Source organism: Canis aureus, chromosome 12 (assembly GCF_053574225.1).
Source record: "Canis aureus isolate CA01 chromosome 12, VMU_Caureus_v.1.0, whole genome shotgun sequence".
In the NCBI taxonomy this organism is placed as follows: domain Eukaryota; kingdom Metazoa; phylum Chordata; class Mammalia; order Carnivora; family Canidae; genus Canis; species Canis aureus.
This window is the reverse complement of record NC_135622.1, coordinates 45,977,573-45,999,216: the sequence shown is the minus strand read 5'-3', so window position 1 is coordinate 45,999,216 and position 21,644 is coordinate 45,977,573. Positions and strand designations below refer to the sequence as shown.

The 21,644-nt window shown below is 35.5% G+C and overlaps 1 protein-coding gene across 8 annotated transcripts in view; it reads left to right on the top strand.

The window, feature by feature from the left end:
* Window positions 1-21,644, top strand: part of NCOA1 (nuclear receptor coactivator 1) — a 244,984-nt gene that overhangs the window by 145,497 nt on the left and 77,843 nt on the right. For all 8 annotated transcript variants that reach the window (XM_077843901.1, XM_077843903.1, XM_077843897.1 and 5 more), the window contains 3 exons: window positions 3,431-3,536; window positions 9,947-10,113; window positions 15,312-15,409. In XM_077843901.1, the coding sequence (XP_077700027.1) occupies window positions 3,448-3,536; window positions 9,947-10,113; window positions 15,312-15,409 (354 nt within the window). In that variant the 5' untranslated portion in view covers window positions 3,431-3,447. The remainder of the gene's footprint in view (window positions 1-3,430; window positions 3,537-9,946; window positions 10,114-15,311; window positions 15,410-21,644) is intronic.

Here is a 21,644-nt window from a genome sequence, read left to right as displayed (position 1 = left end):
TATTTATGATAGTCACAGAGAGAGAGAGAGAGGCAGAGACATAGGCAGAGGGAGAAGCAGGCTCCATGCACCGGGAGCCCGATGTGGGATTCGATCCCGGGTCTCCAGAATCGCGCCCTGGGCCAAAGGCAGGCGCCAAACCGCTGCGCCACCCAGGGATCCCAAGATTTTATTTTTAAAGTCTTTCCTTAAAAAAAAAAAAAAAAAAAGTCTTTCCTTAGGCTCAAAACTAAAATTAACGTATGTAATCTACATGTATGTACAACTATTAACTTAAAGATTTTATATATGTCATAAAGTATAGTATATAACATCTGTAATTTACTGGGTGGCTCAGTCGGCTAAGCGTCTGCCTTCAGCTCAGGTTATGATCCTGGGATCAAACCCTGCATCAGGCTCCCTGCTCAGTGGGGAATCTGCTTCTTCCTCTGCTTCTCCCCTTGCTCATGATTTCTCTCTTTCTCTCTCTGAAATAAATAGATTTTTTTTAAATCTATAAATACTTCATTGAATGGATGTTTAGTCACTTAATTCACCACGGTCCTATAATAGATACACAATAGGTGAGAGCTGATGGAAACTTTGTATATTATGTCAAAGTTAAATGTCCTGCAGACAGTGAGGATTTAGTGAAGGGTTTTAAGCAAGAAATTGAGATGAGCAGACTTAAATTTTTGATAGCCCACTCTGGTTTCTCAGGGAGACCATCTGGAAAGCTACTTTAATAGTCCAGCAGGAGGGGATGAGAGAATATGAAGAAGGAATGGATTTTGGAAATATTTAGGAAATAAAAATTGACAAATCTTGGTGTCTGCTTGAATGTGGGGTATGAGAGAAGAGGCTAGAATGACTCCAACATACCAACTGAGAGGAGAAATAGAAATACATGCGGTAATGTTAAGTTCATTTTGGAAAGTTGAATTTGAAGTGCCTGTGTGACATCTGGATAGAGATATATGGTGAGGAATTGGATCAGGGGTCTGAGACCCAGGAGGTGTGAGCTAGAGATGGGGTTTCAGGGATAGTCAGTACAGAGATGTGTTTTGAAATCATGTTGAGTGAGTGGTATCACCGCAGGATAATGTATATACTCTGAGGGAAAAAGAGACCTTAGGATGTTAGGACCATGAGGAATTCTGACTGCAAAGAATTGGGCGAAAAGTACTCAGAATAAGGTAAGAAGAAAAACCACACTAAATTCTCATCTGTCAGTTCATAACTTAAACATCACCTCTGCAGAGAAGGCTCAGGTGATCCCCCAGTTAAAATTAGGTCTCCTCTATTGCTTCTATTAACCCTATTCTTTTTCTTGGTAACTTTTATCACAATTTAAAATTCTGTGTTATTTTTGTGTCTTATTTATGTCTCCTGCTGCATGAGGGCAGGAACCTCTCTTTTGCTGTCCATTACTTGCTCAGCTTTTAGCACAGTGCCTGATGCATGATAGATGGATAGATTTATTTGTTAAGTAAATGAAGAAAGTTTGGGATCACAGAAGCCAATCGATGACAAAGTTTCAGAAGGTAACTATTTCACATGTTGCTCTAAGTAGTCCAGTAAAGTAATAATAATAATAATGATAGCTAGCAGTATTGAGCCCTAGTAAAATGAAGGAATGAAAAATGTCCGTTGTATTTATTGATGAAGAGGTTTGGGATGAATTATCCACTGAGTGAACACTGCCCCTCAGGGAGCTCTCTGTCTACAGAGGGGGTAATAACAATAGCTAGCTTCTCCAGGAGCTACAGTATGCTCTTTATATGCACTATTTAGTCCTCACAGCAAATCTGAAGGTAGGTGAAGGTAATTATTACCCTTATGTTACAGATGAGGAATTAGGTTAAGGAGATTACACACTTTGCCCAGATAGTGGTTAGGTTGAGATTTAAACTTAAGGCCTTCTGACCCCAAGGTCCATGCTTTTAACCACTGTGCTCCAGTAGGGGGATCCAGTTGATTCATCAGGGAACTGATACCTTGAAAATGACATTTGAGCAGGAATGGTTTAGGTGCTGTTTATAGGACAGATTAGAAGTGAGAGACTGGAATTGAGAAACCAGATACACCGTTCTTGCATTAATCCAGAATGAGGCATTTGGTTCCAACTGGAATCATAACTATATTTGAAAATAAAGGAGAGGATGATCTAAGATCTCTTATTAAGGAAGAATTGACAGGACATAGATACCAGTTAAAAATCAGGAGTAAAAGAGAAAAGTAAAAAGTAATTATAAGACTACAATCCTAGGCATTGAAGATTTTTATGAACTGCGCTTCTAATATGGGAGAAATTCAAAATGTGCCCTTTTGGTTGCATGAAATAATAAAATTGTGATTAGAATTTTAGATGCTATTTATAACTGAAAGGGAGATTGACAATCTTTGGTATGGAGAAAGGGCTAGAGACAGTAAGAGTAAGTTTTAGGACAAGAGGAAAAGGATTTACTAGATGTATTAACTAAAACCATGTGAGAGATTCTCAAGGATCGTGGCCTTTTTTGTAAGAAACTTTAGAAGCACAGCTGCCATCGCTGTGGCTTAATAATTTTATAATTTAAGGAAAAGTTAAAGGTTTTTCCCATTTAACAAGAATTTTCTTTCCTTTTACAAGAATAGGTGGAGTGAAAAAGAATGGAGGAGGTGTGTTGTTTGGCACTAATAAAATACAAAGGTAGTGATAAATATAAGGCCAGGAATATAATTCTGAGTGTCGTTAGGGCTTCTATGAAGAATAGTGGTTGATAGGGACAGGTCAGAAGGGATCTGTAAGTGCAGTCACTAACTGGCACAACATGTGAGAGAGAGACCTGGCTGGCATGCTCAGGGAAATGACTTTGTGTTCTCTGGCATCTATACCAAGATCCTAACATGACTAAACATTTGATCTTTGTCGCCTGACTACATAGACACAAGGTTAGGAGTATAGAATTCAAAGTTGGTAAGTACCAAATCTAGTTCATCGCTTTAACTTCATTTGTATATGTATTATTTATTTTCCCTATTGTATAACATCCCAAACCTTATGAATAAAAGTTGTTTAAAATTCTTTTAAAAGTATAACCTAAAATGAACATAAAAAATATCTGACTCCAAATTATACATTGTTTTTACATTTACATCTAAAAGTGATGTTTTTTCTCTGAAAAAATTTCAGTATCTACTTCATGATTCTAATAATATTTTCATCCTAATTGACCTTTATGATTTCATAAGGGCTTATTAATTTTGTTTTATAGATACAGAAAAGAAATTATAGAAACACTAACTCTATGCTTTTGTATAGATGTAGTGGTTTTTATGACAGCTGTAATTAGCTATTCATTGAGAGACTACAAAGTTTAGATATCTTCTAACCTAAGGGAGCCTCCTCCTCCCTTGTGGTTAGAAAGCTCACCAGGGTAGATTTCTTATTGTTGTCCTTCCTTTTTAGGTGTGAAGTTTTTCAACATGAGTGGCCTCGGGGACAGTTCATCCGACCCTGCTAACCCAGATTCACATAAGAGGAAAGGATCGCCATGTGACACTCTGGCATCAAGGTAGGAACACTCTTTTCTTAGTGTATATCTGAGAGAACTTCTTTATCAATTTTATTGACATTTTAGAGCCCCTGTTCCATCTACTCCAAGTTTACTTGTCTTCTTTGAGTCCCTTAGACTTACCATGCTGTCTTGCTTCCCCCAGGGCCTTTCCACATGCTTGCTCCCTCTAGATTTCCTGGAACCTATAGAACACCTGTATGTTATCCAGATGCCAGCTTAGATATTACCACCTTAAAAGAAGCTTTATTTCCATAACTATCATATTAAATCTCCCTCATTCGTGTATCTGTCTCACATTATGTCTATAGCTCTGATCCATAATTTCAAGTTTTTACTAATTATGTGATTATTTCACAAATCCTTGGCTTCTCCACTACACACTTAGACTACCATTCGGTAAGGACCTTGTCTGTTCTTACCGTTTTATCCCTAGTTTGTAGCATAGTATTTGGATTATGTAGAGTAACGACACAGTAGGTATTTGTCAAGTGAATAGATAAATTCATTGTACATCTTTAATTGCTATCTTAGAACATTATGGTCTTAGTAGAACAAAGAAATATATTGTTATAATGTTAGGATTTTAAAGGATCTCTATTTATGAAATTAAATATTTGTATATTGTAAGGAATATGATCACCTTCAATTGGCTAAAAGAGCATTACTGCTAAGGAGACTCTAACAAATTCCAGATAGAAAAGGAACCGCAATCACATCAAAAGAGCAGCTTTCTACCTGAGAGGAGAAGAGTGGGGATCCATTCACCTTCTAGGATCTAAAGCAAGCAAGCTTTCTCAGCCTTTCACACTATTGTCATTGTCAGCCAAATAATTCTTTGTTGTAGGGCACTATCCTGTATTGTAGGATGTTTAGCAATATCCTGGGCTTTCACACTAAAGGCCAGTAGCATCTTTATATCATTTGTGATAACCAAAATGTCATATCAGTTGTGATTGCCAGAAATGTCTTCAAACATTATCAAATATCTGTCAGTATTTCCCAAGGATGGGGAAAGCAATATGGCCCCAGTTGATAATAGCTGATCTAGAGAGTTGAAGTGACAAAAGACTCTTTTGTCACTGGATTACATGCTTTTTTTCTCATGGCAAGGAAAGTAAAGGATTTTAACGAGAATGCCTAGAAGCTGGAAAGAGAAAAGTTAATCAGTTCAGAGAACTATCATAGAGAGATCATAACCTAAGTACTTATAACCACAGGTAAGTCTCCAGATGCTCAGAGGATATCAAGATACAATCCAGATTTATGTTGTCAGAGTAAATGTTCTTATTTCTATCTGTATATAACAAAGTCAGTCGTTTACAAAGGAAAACTTAAGAATAAATAATTAAAACTATGTTTTTTGGATTTAATTTTTTTATTTGGGGGAATTTAAATCTATAAAAGTATAGACGCTAAGAAAGTATCTATACTCATCACATATATTTTATGGTATTGTTAGTATTTTGTTAATATTTTATCATATTTGCATAGTCTTGTTTGAAAAAAGGTAGTAAAATAATTAATGATTAAATTGATCTGTCTGCAATTAATTTCTCCATTTTTAATAATTATGTATATAAAAGGATTGGTGAGTAAATATATATTGTACAATACTGTATAGCATATATATTTTCCTATTATACGCTCTTTGCAACATGCATCTTGAGATATAAGCACATAGATTCAGTCCTGTCACCTTTTGATTAAAAATTATATTACAGATGTACACCATTTGAAAAATCCATTTCTCTACAGAAGAGAGCTTCCCTATAGATAAACAAGCTTTTTGTTAGAAATTTTCTCTCTTACTGCTAGCACTGCAGCGAACATCCTCATATACACCTTCTACTTCATACGTAAGAGTTCCTTTAGGATCTGTGTACATATTTTTTTTTTGGATCTGTGTACATTTTTTTGTTAACTAGGTAACTACCACATCGCTCTTCAAATAATAAGCATCCAGAGTTTTGTTTTTTTTTTCACATCCTTACCCACACTACTCTCTCTCCTCACTTTAACTCTTTGCCAATCTGATTGATGTGTGTGGGGTTACAGTTTCAAGTATATTTCACTGATGACTAGATACATTGATCATGGTTTTTGTTTTCCTCTTCTGTGAATTTCCTGGTTATATCTTTTGCCCATATTCCTGCTAAGATGTTTGTCCTTTTTATTTGTAAGAGTTATGTTTAATTTTCTAGGTACTACTATTTGTTGCTTAAACTTGATTCATATGCTGTCTCCCAGTCTAACTCTGTTTTTGAAATCTTTTGACATATTTTAAAACCTTCAGTTTTCATGTGTCAAGCTCATGGGAGGGGGGTCTTATTAAAGAATATTTTCCCCTCTACTTCAAGACCTTCACTGCATTTTTTCATATTTTCTTCTAATAAATATTTAAAGTTGTAATCAATCTGGAATTTATTTTTGTGTATGATATAGTTTTATTTTTTCCTACGTAGAATAGAAGTGGTTATGAATGACCCTATCCTTTCCCTGCTTTTGTGCTGTTACCTTTATCATGAACTGAGTTCCTGAATAGATAGAGATCTAGTTTCGAACCTTCTTATGACAGTCACCTTGATATCTGAAGGGACAGGACATTCTTTTTTGTCATTTTTCAAAATTGTTTTCCCTGTTCTTGTCCCTTTACCATTCCATTCAGATTTTAAAATCAGTTTTATAAGTTTCCCCTGGGGGGGAAAAATACTCCTGGGATCTAGATTAGAATTTCATTTACTTTTGTGCATTAAATTGGGAGAGAAATGACATTTTTATTTTCTAGACTCCAGATTCTAGAGTGTTCTTATTTGTAAATATAAAGGCTGTTCACTTATTCAAGTCTTCACTGTTCTTCAGCAATAGTTTATAATTTTGCTCTTTGAACAACTAGCCCGTCTTTAGTTAGATAATTCCAGGGTATCACAGAATTTTTATTGCTTTTAGAAGTGATATAATTTTGTCTATTGCACCTTCTAATTGGCAATTTTTAATATACAGGAATACTAATGATTTGGGATTATTGGTCTAATGTTCTGAACTTTCTTATTTGTTTTATGGTTTATTTATAAAACTTTGATATTTTTTGTACCTACATAATCATGTTATTATAAATATCAAAAAACTAATATATTATTCTCAGATGTTTTAAAGATAATCCTTATATGGTAAGGATAATCCTTATCCTTGTATGTTTGCTTTCAGAATGTTTGAGAACATTCTCTCCTTCAGGTTTATAAGTGTGGGCTTTAGTTTTCAATTGATATTTTTGATATGGTAAACCAAAACTTTGTGATTTTGAAACTGGAGTTTGCACATGAATACCACCTTGTCATGTTTCTTTTGGTTTGTTATCTGCTGTCACTTTAAACAGATTTTGAACTCATTAATCATAAAAGTGTACGTTATATTTTAGGGTATTGAGAGCCCTTGTGCCCATGAGCCCTGATAGAGTTTCTTAGTAATTGTTTGATGGGATGAGATGTCTCATATCTCCTCCTATTCTCTTTTCTCCATTCCTTAACTCTACTGGAGAATGGGGATTAAAATGCTGGTCTCAAAATAGTGGATAGCTGTGCCTTGTGCCTGTATAACATTTCTAATTCAGCTCAACAAGTGCTTTATTAAGTGCCTGCTATTCAACCAGCATGGTGTGCATGATGTTATAAGGATATAAGTGAAATGAGGCATGTTTTCTATCTTCAGGGAGCTTACAAATCTGGTCATGCCACACATTCTTCTAAAACCCTCTGGGCTTCCTCTTACCCTGAAAATAAATAATCATAGCCAAAATGTTGATAATAGATAACATTTATTGAACTAATAGCCAGGAATTCTGCCAAGCGTTTTACATCTTTAATCCTCACAAAATTCTGGGAGATAATTAATGTCATCATCCTTGTTTTGCAGTTAAAGAAATTGAAGCTTAGAAAAGGTAAATTGCTGCCCAGGTAACTTGCCCAGGGTTACATAGCTAATAAATGACTGAGGAAGTTTCAACTTGTGCTTTTAAGCAATATACATGCTCTTTATCATGGTGTATGCAAGAGCCCTCATGATTGGGCCTGGTCCTCATCTCTTGCCCTTTTGTTTCTTATTTATACATCAGCCATGCTGAACTACTTACAGGTTCTTTAACTTGACATTTTCATTCTCATTTTATATCTTTGAAAAAGCTGGGTTTGTTTGCCTCCCCCACCCTGAAACCAATCCCTCTCTACTGGCTGGGTTGGGACAATTCATTCTCTAGGTCTAGGTGCTACCTCTGTGAGCTTCTGTAGTATTACAGTCTTGTCAGTGTAATAGCTCCTTTTCTTTATTCTCACACTAATTGGGGCTACCTCTAATTTAACCGTGGGTCCCTGGTACATACTACAAGGTTATCTGGCACATAATAAGCAGAGGAACATTTATGAAAAAGCTAGTAGTTGAAAACAAAAGATACATGAGGAGTTAATTCATAGCTTTGTTAACTAGCATGTGTGCCAGATCAATGGAAGTCTGTTGGGCTGGTGAAATGTAGGTGGCCCAGAGTAATAAAGGAAACCTTCTTTTCCATTAAGGTAGAAATTTTTTGTCACACCCGCCCCTTCTTCAGTTTTAACTTTATTTGAATATATCTGCTCTCATTTTCTGTCCTTGCTTATTCGTTACTTCATTTTGTGGTGATTTTCCTAGTTTCATTCTTAAGTCATTTTATAGACACCTCAGCATTTCGTTACTCTTAGCTTCTTGCTTCCTCTCTCACCTCTCTGACTATCCTGCCATTCTATCACTTTCTTTTACTCTACAGTGGTGTCAGGCATTTCAGTTTTACATAAAACTTAATGTCAAAAACAGATTTGAGAGTTCCACCACATGAATCCAATTTACTCATATTGGAATTTAGACTCCTGGATTTAAACAGATCATACTTTAAACTGAATCTACAAAATAAGTGTAGTATGAATTAGTTTCTCTAAGGCAAAAACAGGTGTCCTCTTAAATACTCGTCAATTTGCAGACATGGGGTTCCCTGGAACCTTGCATATATGAAAATGTGTGTTACTCATTTTCTTCATGTTTTCAACACCTTGGTGTGAAGTTTGTCAAAATACCTTGCTGCATATACTATCTGGAAATTCTCAGATAAAGTTTTACTAAGTAAAATGAGACTAATAACTCAATAATGAAAGGCTTTAAAGATAAAGACAATGTGATTATTATGGTTTTAAAATTTGGTTATGTTTTGGGATGTGTACCATTTTGTAGTATTTTGTTTTATGTAGTTAAATACATTTGATTGGTTGACTTGGTTCTTTTCAACTTACTACATTGTTATGGAAATGCTATTGCTTTTATCGTGTTTTTTTATTACGAAAAGTGGTATTTTAATTGTCAATTATGAACTTTTTAAAAAGCAACTGATCTTTCCCTCTTTTCACCTCTTTTTTCTACCATTATACCAGATGTTTTTGATTGCTGCTTATTAAAACAAAGAGCTATTTGTGACCAGTCTTTCTTATTATGTTAATTTGATAATGGAAAAATTCATTTCAAAGTAATACTTCACTGTCTTTGCATGTATTACATAAAGCAAGTTGCCTGATGATTTGGCTAATTAAACCAGGAGTAAAGACTGGAAAACAAAAGTGAACGATATTCATTCACTTCATTTGAATGAATATAAAATGCTAGCTGTTTGCACTATTATCCTTTGTTCTCATTATTTTGCTTCCAGATAAATCAAAATTGATTGTATTACATTTATGAGAACCTATAAATAGATGTCTTTTCTATTTTTTTAGAACAAAGTTGTATACAAAAGACATTCTCTGTACCTTATCTCTAATTATTGATCTATTATTCTTTTTATTTTACTTTTTGGATGGATACTCCTTTCTTTTTGATGAGGACCAACTAATGGTCTAATCATTATACGAATTAAGAGTTTATTAGAAATGAGTTTTTCAGATTTCCGAGCATAACTTATTTGAACTAGTATAATCTCACTGCTTAATTTATATATATCAAAGTTATTTGAAAATTCACATCTTCTATTTCAAGGAGTTATTATTTAGAATATAAAATAAATTCCAAGTGCAACTTGTATATGTACTGTCTGCTTCCTTTTAATGTTTAACATTCATTGGCTATTTGAAATATTTGATACATTTACATCATTAAGGAGGGAATACATCTGTGATGGCAGTTTTTCTTTTTATGTATTTTGGCCAGAATTGTCTTCTGCACTTTGGTATTTTGGAGTATCTGTTTTTCAGATGTGAATTTAGATTGTTTTCAAAATCTGACTTTATATTTCAGATAAAATTACAGATCTCTATAAGGTTGTTAATATTAAGTACTTGAACAGAGAAGGAAGTATGATGATAGAAATGTACACTAACTGGTTTTTCTTTGTGGAACAGCACTGAAAAGAGACGCAGGGAGCAAGAAAATAAATATTTAGAAGAGCTAGCTGAGTTACTATCTGCCAACATCAGTGACATTGACAGTTTGAGTGTAAAACCAGACAAATGCAAGATTTTGAAGAAGACAGTCGATCAGATACAGTTAATGAAGAGAATGGAACAAGGTAAACAAAACAAAACCATGGCTGTGTGCTTTTTTTATAAGGACCTTTATAATATGTGATTTTATTTTTTTATTATTAAGAAATTGCTTTGAATTTCATAATTTTATTAAACATTTTTGTTTAGATGGTCTTTATTTTATAACATGAATCTGAGAGCCTTCTTGTTATAACAACAAGGCTTATTAATTTAACTTGAACACTTGTTGCCTTGGGAGGTTATAGAACCTGGTACCATAGGGGATAGAGTCAAGAAACATAAGTTGTGGTGTCAGACCTGAAGCTTTGGCACAGTGTTGAAAGACAGTAGCTCAGTTGTAGGTAACTCCCTCCATCTGAAAAATAAGTTGGTCTCTGCCTTGGCTCTGGGTGTGGGAAACAGTCTCCTCTGAGAAGACTCTCATTTTTTTTTTATGATTCATATTTATACTAGCCATATTTACTGAGGACCCCACACCACAAAATCCCTAGCAAAGAGTTAAAAGAGACACAAAGGCAGAGCACTTTGGAGAAAGACTCCCACACTTGGCCCCAAGACATTCCCAAAGAAAAATTGCTCCCAAGGTGATTTTATGCTAAAACTTTAAATGACATATGAGGAAACAATCTACACAGTAAGTAGGACCCCAAATAACAAACATAAGGAATAGTCCCAAAAGAACTTCAGATTAAGAGCAGCAATGTGAAAAGATTATAAACAAATATATTTGTAATGATTAAAGTGACAGGATTTTAAGATTTTATAAGCTGGAAAGTCAATTGTCTAGTGACAGCCGATTGAGCAGACAGGAGAAACTGGTATTTTAAGTCTGCAGGGGAAAGCCAGTAAGAGGCTGTATGTCTCCTTGCTGCTTGATCTTAAACCCTGACAGCCTGACTCATGCTCCCTAAGTTAGAGGTGAGAGGACTCCTCTGGGGATCCTGAGCAGTCCAAAGGAAAAGACACACAGACACTGACCATTGGGAATGGGTCAACATGACAAAATCAGTTCCCTGTCTTGCCTCCTCTATCCATATTTTCTCCCTACTCCCACTAGAGCCCCCTAAGGGTGAGGATTTTTGTTTGCTCATAATTGTGTTCTCCATCTCTAAAACAATTCCTGGCTATGTAGTAGACTTTCATGAATATTTGTTGAATAAATAGATGAAGAGTTGAAAGATAGTGTGAAAAAATCCCTTAGAAAATAAAGTAAAAAGATAAGCAGTGGAAAGCAAAGGAAAGATGGGAATTATGGGATTAGTTCAGGAGGTGTAACATATGATTAATTCCAGAAAAAAAGAACAGACCAAATAGAAGGGAGGAAATTACAAGAGTAATGATATAAAAACAAAACAAAACACTTCTCAGAATTAGAGCAGTGTGGGTTTCCAGATTGAAAGCACTCATATAGTGCCCAACACAGTGAATAAAAAAGAAAGGAAAAAAGAAAAAACCCATACCAATGCACAATTTTTAGACACTACAGAGAAAAAACAAGAGAAAGAAAAAATAGGTGCATACTAGATTTTCAGAATGTATCTAGATTTCTGAATAGCAGCACTGAAAAATGAGAGTTCTAAACCTGGAATTCTGTGTGCACCCAAATGAAGTATGAGTGCAAAATAAAGACATTTTCAGATGTAAGCCTCAGTTGAAAAGTTTTTTTGTGTACTTTTTTCAGAAGTAGCTACCAAAACCAAGGTAGTAAACCAAGAAAGAAAGGCATAAGATCTTAATCCAAGGGAACCATAGAATCTTAACAGAAGAAAGATAGAAGGAGACTTAGAACTACAGTTGTACATCTGCCTAAAAATGTAGCCAGTCCCAGTTGAAGCAGGTAGATATGGGTCTCCAGGAGGAATAGTTCCATTTAAAAAAAAAAAAAAAAAAAAGGAAGAATATCTGATGACTGACCAAATTGAGAGGAATTTTTCAGCTCTTGGGGACAGTTTAGAGATAAAAAAAAAAACTAAAACACAAAATATAAGAAATGTAAATTGTAGCACATACCTTGGCTCATTTGTGAACCGTATATTTATGTAGCTGCAGTAACATAGACGTTAAATACTGATAGCTCTAAAAATTCTTGTAACTATATTGGGAGAATGGAGGGAGGCAGGGAGGGAGAAATATATGTGTAGAAGGTTGATGTAAGTTCAAGTCTTTTTATGATTGCATGTCAGTAATGTCTGTCATGAACATAATCAAGATATAGCAAATAAACATGTTATTGGGAAATACAGAATATATTAGCTACAATTATAGGTTAGGCTACTGTAACAAGAGACCCAAAACACAGTAGCTTTAACAAGATAATCTATGTATGTGTCAGAGGTTGTGATTCCTCCCATCTTTTTTGCTGTGTCATTCCTAGTATATTACCATTACTCACATGGTTAGACATGGCTCACCTGTCCATATCCCAGCTGACAAGAAGGGGGAAGAAGAAAATGGGAAGGCATGCTTCTTTCCTTTTAAGGATAAGACCCAGAAATTGCATGTCATTTCTGTTCACATTCCTTAAGCCAGAAAGTAGGTCACTTAGCTACTCCTGCCTTAGGATTTGCCTAAAATTTTAGATGTTTTGCTTTTCACACAGTTATTTAATTTACTTGGACTTGATGGTTTATGTTTTTTTGCAAACTTGTTTAAAACACAAAAACCTGTGTTTTAATACTATAAAAATATCAATTGATGAAGGAAGTAGATCTTAGAAATAAATGAGAAACTTCTATACCATAATAATAAAAAGCCCAATTAAAAAATAGGCAAAGGCTCTGAATAGATATTCTCCAAAGACCTGTAAGTGACTAATAAATTAGCACAGGAAAAATATGCTCGTTATCATTAGCCATCAGGGAAATGCAAATCAAAACCACAATGAGATAAGATAGCTATCATCAAAAAGACAGATAACACCCGTTGGTAAGGATGGGAGAAATTGGAACCCCTATATGCTGCTGGTAAGAATGAAAAATAAAATTGTGCAGCTGCTTTGGAAAACAGTCCAGTAGTTCCACCATATTGTCCAGCAATTCCATTTGTAGGTATATACCTGAGACAAATGAAAACATATGTCCACATGAAAACTTGCACACAAATATCTATAATATCACTATTCATAAATAGCTGAAAACTGGAAACAACCCATATATCTATCAGTTGATTAATGGATAAGTAAAATGAGGTATACTTATACAGTGGAATATTATTTGGCAACAAAAAGGAATTAAGTATTGACAAATGCCTCAATATGGATTAACCTTGAAAATAGGCCAAGCAAAAGAAGCCATCACATAGGACCACACAAGTATGTTTCCATTTATATAAAATGTCCAGAATAGGCAAATCCATAGAGATTGAAAGTAGATTGGTGGTTGGCACAGGGCTTGGGAGTTTTGGGAAAATGGGGAGTGACTGCTGAAGAACACAAGGTTTCTTTTTGAGATGATGAATATGTTCTAAAATGCATTGTAAGGTGGTTGCACAATTGTGAATATACAAAAAACCATTGAATTGTATGCTTTAAATGCATGAATGGCATGCTATGTGAATTGTAGCTCAGTAAAGCTGTTACTATGAATACTATATGAGATGACATTTTACACCCATTAGATTCACACACACACACACACACACACACACACACACACACACACACAAAAATTGTGACAGCAACTGTCCATGCAGATAAAGAAAAATAAAAACCCATGAACATGACCGGGGGTACATTTTCTTTAGAGAACAATCTATCAAACTTAGCACTTTTTTTTTTTTTTTTTTTTTAAGATTTTACCTATTTATTTGAGAGCGCGCACAAGCAGAGGGTGGGGGGTGTCGCAGAGGGAGAGGGAGAAGCAGGCTTCCTGCTGAGCAGGGAACCTGAAACTAGGCTGGATTCTGCAGCTCCAGAATCATGTCCAGAGCTGAAGGCAGATGCTTAACCAACTGAACCCCCTAGCTGCCCCAAACTTACTAATATAGAAAATACACAGACCCTATATGATCTAGCAACTTCACTTTTAGTATTTACCCTAAAGAAACCTGTCACACATGTACAAAAAAGGAAATACTGAAAATAGTTTATTATAGCACTGTGATAGTCAAAGGTTTGTTAATAGTGAACTAGGAAATCTGTGAGTTGTTCGTATAATATAATACTATATACCAGTTCAAATGAGTGAATCAAATCTATATCAATGTGCTTAAATCTCAAACATGATATTGATTGACGAAAGTAAGTTGGAAAAATTCTATATTTATGTAAACTTTAAGACACAAAACAATCTATTATTCATGAAATCATACATGTGTACTTAATAATAAAAACAGCTTAGAAATTATTACACTGACCTCAGAATGCTGGTTATTTCTGAAAAGGGACAGAGGAGAAATGGTGGCAGAGCATTAGTTCTGTGTGCAACATTTATTTTTTAAAAAGGAAGGACCTGAAGCAAATGTTAACATCTGTGAAAAATGAACAGTGGCTATGTGAACGTATGCTATGTCATTTTCTGTCTTTTTTTTTTGTAATATATGAAATAGTTCATATTTTAAAGTGAAAAAATGATATCTGTATTCAATAATACCACATTTGGTTTTTGGCTAACTAACTAGTTTGACAGATTGGAAACTTATTTAAGTATGGTGCTGCTTTAAGATGATGGATGACTTTTCCAGCATAGCATCACTGCACAAAAGAATTTCAGGATCATTTAACGGTTATGGGTTTATCAATCAGATTGCCATGACATGAATGTGAAAGGTTAGCTAATTCATGCAGGCTTTAAAGGAAAGAGCATTTGTTCACTATTCAGTGGCAATTGATGAAATCAGAAAAGTATAAAAATGGAGGAAATCATCATTCTTCTACAATTTAGTCATTTCTTAAAAACTTTTGGTGTAGACTTTTTCAAAAGGCTATGTATTTATACTGTTTTTCCCACTGTTGGAACACTGGACTTAATAGGTTAGAATTCAAATTTTCCTGTTGCCATTTATTAGTTATATGATATGCAACACGTTACTCAATCTTTGTCACCCTCAATTTTGTCATCCATAAAATGAGTATAATTAAGATGAAATAATACTATTAATAAATATCACCTAGATAATAGATGTTATTTGAATCTTAAATTAGGTGAATCTTGTCTTCACAAACTTGCTGTTATGGAGAAATGTACCCTTTTTGGATGTGTGACTTTTTATTTCTTTATTATAGAGAAATCCACAACTGATGATGAAGTGCAGAAATCAGACATCTCATCGAGCAGTCAGGGAGTGATAGAAAAGGAGTCCCTGGGACCTCTCCTGTTGGAGGTAGCTGTTCTCACTTAGTCACAAAATGATCAAAATCTTTGATCTAAGCCAATTTGGTTTTTTCTTTATCTTTTATGTTTTACTTCTAATTAATAAATTTTAAAACATAGTAAGTTTTCAAAAACCTTTAATAATTATTTTATAATCTATTTTGACAGTTATGGCTATTTCAGAATTAAATGTGAATAATGAATATGAGAACTTTTCATAAAGGCATTCTGTATAGTCAGATGGAAAACTGAAGCCTGCTGCACGGCTCTGCTGTTTATTCCTGGAGTGGTTGGGACTCTTTGGGAGCATAAAACATTAGAATTTAGTTTGCTAGTGCTATCTATGTATATCTATGGTAGAATTTCACTTTTGAGTAAGGGATGCCACACTTTATCAGAGTAGATGTTTTCCTAAAAAGTTTCCTGATTAAAATTTTTAATTGTTTATGTAAATACTATAAGGGAACTTAATATTCTAACAACCCTCTCCTAAACTTTTTAAAGTGAAGAACCTTTAAACTTGAGTTATCTTGTAATTATTGTCATTTTCTCCCCAGCTTTTCCTGTCTAATCCTCACTCCCTCTGTTCTCAATGCAGATGTTTTATTTCCGAGCAAGCTCATCACCTCAAGTGCCCCCTCTCATACATGAATGTTAACGAACGTGTGTGTGGACACACTCATTCCCTGCAGAGTATGCCTTTCTGTCTCTAGGCCTAGTTTCATTTGTACACTTACACGTATACATATACATATATATATACACATATACACATATTTTATATATTTTTAATATATTTTGTATAAATAATAAATTCTCCTTTTCTTGTCCTGCTTGAAGGCCCTCCTTTCTGGTGAAGTCTTTCTGACAACTCAGACTTGTATGGGTCTCTTTATGTTCTAGCTCCCATATACCTTTTCCCCTATTACCCCAACTAATTGCTCTTTTTTTATTATCCATGATTCTCTCCGCCAATACTGCTAATGTAAGAATATTCTGAAAATTCAGTTCTTGGCTTTTCTAGCCCCAGAAATTCTTTGTGTGCTCTTTGCTTTAGGAGATGACACATAAATATGTACTTCTTGCTCTAACCCTTCACATACTCTGTTCCTTTATTTTTAACAGGCTGCTAAATATTTTTTACTCTCCTAGTAGCAGTTCGCCCTCAGAATCTAAATTCTTCATATTCCCTTCATGTGACACAACCACTGTATTACTTACACTGTCAGTTTTAATGATTTTTACTAAGGAAATGCACGTATTTTGTAGATTATAAAAAATATATAAAGACATAGGTCATTGAAACTGAATAGAAATGACTGCTATCTGAGAGTGTGTATGCATACAGGATCGAGAGGGGATGCTAATCATATCTGATCGAGTCCCATGATTTTTATTATATCCTCTTCATAACCTACTGAATTGAGTGTGTGACACATGACCATATTTTGGAAACAGTGTTGTAACAAGTAAGGTAAAAATGTTTATGGTAGAATCTAGGTGGTGAATGTACGGATGTTCACTACAGAATTCTTTCAAATTTGCTATATTTTGAAATTTTAAAATGGAAGCTATTAGAGGAAAATACGTTAAAGAAAGAAAAGTAACTTTTGGTTTATTTCCAACTTCTACCACATCTCCTTGCCCGGTCTGGCACCTGTCACCAGCCCCCTGTTTGAGTACCCTTGGCACTTCCTGGAGACCTGCTCTTCCCCAGCATTTACTGCCTATCTCTTCTACCCCACAGGATGTTAGTAGACTAATTCTTGCATATTGCCCAGTTTTCCTGTGTTGGTTCTGTCTGCCTTCTCAGTGCCAAGTTTAAAGTTAGGCTCAGGACTCCTTTGGATTCATTAAATATTTTATTGAATTTATTTTCTGCATATAATGTCTTTTGAGATACTAAGAAGTATAAGGTGTACAAGTTGTTGAGATTTTGGGGGTTCCTGTAGGAAAATGGTGATCACTTAAATCCTAGCTTCATCATACATTCTTCAGAAACTTCAGAGATCAACATGGAAAGCAAGTAGATTACAAACAAACCGAACACATCACACCTGGAGATAGAGAATATTACTGCTGCTTTAATTTATGTAAATATTCATTATTGCTGCGTGAGACAAGTCCACAACACTTTAACATGAAGAGGAAATGACAGGGAAAATGTCCATTCAAAGCTACTATAAAAAGAAAACAAAGTAGGAATTATTTCTTTTAGCTGATGAAATTACCTGAAAACCACTGTGAATCAGGGAAAAGCTGTAACACAGTATCACACATGAATTAGAGGCCATCAGGCAAGCAAATTCAAATATGAAAAAACACATCAAGTTAGAAATTCTGAAACCTCAGAATAGAAATATATTTAGGTTCTTGACTTCAAGGAGCTAACAGTATTTTCATTAGCTATAGATATGTGAAACAGACTTCAAAATAGAATTACTTTTACAGACTTGAACGCTGCCTCCATCAGCAGCTTTTTCTCTGCCTTCTTCTGCATCCCCCAATCTTGTCCTCATTGCCTTAAACTTTATATAATCTAATCCAGGGCAGCTAGGAGAAGAGGTGAAAAGCCATCATGACACTGCCCTTGGATTCATTCAGGCAGTCTAGAGCTTCACTACTCAGGAAGATAGCCACTAGCTACACATGGCTATTCAAAGTTAAATAAAATTAAAAATTCAATACTTCATCCTCACCAGGCACATGTAACATGCTCAGTGCCCACATGTGGTTAATGACTACTGTATTGGACACACAGATACAGAACTTTTTGCAATGACAGCAAGTTCTCTTTGGCAGCATTGATCTAGAGGGACTTGCTTAGATAGAAGATGTGCACATCTAAAAAGTAACCAATTATCAACCATCCTATGAGGAATTCTCACCATATAGTTTTCCAGTTATTCCCCCCTTTTATTTATTGTTTAAGATTTTTTATTTATTTATCAGAGAGCAGAGCAGGCGAGAGAGAACACAGGTGGAGGGGGAGGGGCAAAGGGAGAGAGAGAAGCATATTCCCCTCTGAGGAGGAAACCTGACAACAGGGGGGTCGATCCCAGATTCCTGGGATCATGACCAGAGCTGAAGGCAGAGGCTTAACTGACTGAGCCCCAAGGTGCCCCTCCCCCTTTTAAACATAAAGTAGTATGAGTTAAGAATGAAGATACTGGAGGTGATTTCCTCATATTTAAAAGGAAAGCGAAAAAAAAAAAAAGAGAGTGGAGTTAGACTTTATTCAACAAATATTTGTTGCTTGACACATAGTAAGTACTCCTGCATTTTTTATCGTCCTCATTGTCCATTGTTTCTACTGTCTGAATTTCTCTACCTCTTATTCAAAACTATGCGTTATCTGACTCTAGCTTCTTATCTCCCACTACTTCCCAAGAAAAATTCTGTTTTAGTCATGGAGGTTTCTCAGTACCTTCCTCAGCATTCAGGCCTCCTAACCTCACTTTGTGCCATTCCCTGCATTACAGTGTGCCTCTTGACCACCGTTCACCACCCAGTCCCTGGTGTTTGTATCCTTGACAAAACTATCTCCTCTCCAGCTACTTCTCAGCCTCTCCCTCAAATTTCTCTTTCTTCACTTGCCTTGTTAAATGTCAGCATCCTTCAGGGTTCTGGCCTTTGCTCTTTTCCTTTTTGTTATCCCATGCACATTTCTGGTACTTTTGTCTACATCTGTGTCTGTGTCCTGTGATATATTTGGGTACGTGTGTGTGCATGTAGGTATGTATAAATTATCATTTAGGATACTTGGTTTTCAAGCAGCAGACACCAATTCTGACTAAATTAAGCAAATGTGAATTTATTGGAGTGCTATTTGGATATCATAATTGGAAATAAGATAAAATAAGATAAAGATAAAACCAGCCTCTTACTCTTAAGGAAGCTAGAGAGCAGATAGGATATGAACAGTCTCCTAGAAAGACCCATCAGGAGTGCCCTGCTGCTAGGATGAACGCATTCCTGCCATGTTTGTTCTTTCTGTAATTTTCCTCAAGGTCCCCATTCAGATTGGAAGTCTCCCATTGGCCTGATTAAGAATCTCCTGAGACTTTATTTAATGGGGAATAAGTAGAAAGTAAGTCTCCAAAGGAAATCAGATATTCTGTGGAAGGAAAAAAGATGATTATAGTTAAGAACAAATAAACAGAAAACCAGATGATTCCATATGTACCTGTAAATTGCAAATGTCTATCTTTAGCTCAGATCTCTTTTCAGAATTTTACTCTATCTTGCTACCTTTTAAACATCCCCATTTGAATGTTCCTTAGTCATTTCATATATTATATATATATATATATATTTAATTTTTTTTTGAGAGAGAGAGAGAAAGAGCAGGCGCAGGAGGGGCAGAGAGAAAGAAAGAAAGAAAATCTTAAGCAGCAGACTCCCTGCCCAGAATGAGCCTGACTCGGGGCTCAGTCTCACAATTCTGAGATCGTGACCTGAGCCAAAATCAAGAGTCAGATGCAGTCCACCCAGGTGCCCGTCAAATATAACATTTCTAAAACTAAATTTACAATGTGTCCCTTTACCTCTGGCTTAAAAATATGAGGGGAAAAAAGTAAAAATTAATTAATTAATTAAAATAAAATAAATAAAATAAAATAGTAAAATAAAATAAAATAAAATAAAATAAAATAAAATAAAATAAAATAAAATAAAATAAAATAATAAAATAGAGTAGATTCAGAAAAAGGCACTTATCTACCAGGACTCTTACATCATTAGTGAAGGATCTCCCTAAGTGCTCATTTCCACAGCTGCAAGAGGTCACCAAACGCTATTTGTTCTGCCTGTGTCAAATTCTCTTCCATCACTTCCACTGCTGTTGCCTTAATGCGGGCTCTCATTTGAACTGGAGTATCACAATAGCATTACAACTGTTCTTGCTTCCAGTCTGCACACCAAACCTACTGCCAGAACGATCTTTACAAAAACAGATCATGTCACTCTTGTGCTTAAAACCGTTGCCTTCAAAAAAATGCCCATTGCCTTTAAAATAAGTTTCTTATTTTTTTGTTTTTGTGGAAGATTTAAAAAAAACGCATTTTGCTGTTATATATAACACAGATAATAACAAGTGCATACAAGGTGATTTTGTTTTTTGAATTCTGTCTGTTTCCTCTGTTATGAATGTCCTTTCCATCCCTTATCCACCTGAGTTACTACTCCGTGTCCTTTAAGACTTCTCTTGGGTGTAGTGTGGCCTCCTCCCAGTAGTCCATACCAACAACAGTAGTTCCTTTGCCCATTTTGAATGCTTCACTCTGTGCTTAACCTTTTTGAATTTCTCTTTGTACTATATTATAGCTATGCGTACTTGTCTTTTTCCCTTCAGAGACCATAAAATTGTTGAGAATTGTGTGTTTTATCTCAGAATTTTTGTATGTTAACTAGCATGTAGGTGATAGTGAAGCTTAGGGGGTGATATAAAGCCAAAGCCCGGTGAAAAGCCTTGGCCAGTGTGGACCCACCCATGAAACACTGGGGGGTCAGGAGAGAAACCCCTCTGTTTGCTAATGTGCTGAATGGATGGATGTTTGTTACCATCTGTGTGCAGCTTGGTGGAAGACTGACTGCCAGGGCATGGAGAAACAGATTCCTTCCCAGAAGCACCTTGGAAGTTAATTATATGCACAACATACAAGGGAAACTTGTAGAATAAGAGATTATCAGCAGATTATATTAGTCATACTTCAAGAAATTAAGATGTTTGTATATTCATAGGAATAGTCTCAAAGAATATTCCCTGAAATGTTACCAGTCTTTTGGGGGTGAGATTTTGGCAGATTTTCTACTATTTCATTTTTCTACTTAAGGAGTTTTTATAAGTAAATATATATCAACTGTAATTAGAAAAAAAAAAAAAAAGGCGTTTCCAGCAAGAGACAGGCTGTCTGCATCCCAGAAGTAGGGTCAGCAGGACAACTCTGCAACCACGAGGGAGCCTTTGTAGACCTGTTTTCCAAGCCAGCCTTTTCTGGGGAAGCTCAAAAGAAATATGATGCCCAGACTTCCCAGAGGAAACAAGTCCATGTAACTGAGGCCAAGCAGAGAGAGACCTGGTGAAAGTTCTTCACTCCCTGTAAGGCGGATCAGCTGCATTTTTCCAAAGGCCAATTACTAGAATAACCCCCCAGCCTGGCAGTAAAGTGAGATACAGTCAATAGGAGGAGAACTTGGAGAAGCCCCAGTGGGTCTGTGGAAAGGATACTACAGGTACTCCAGGC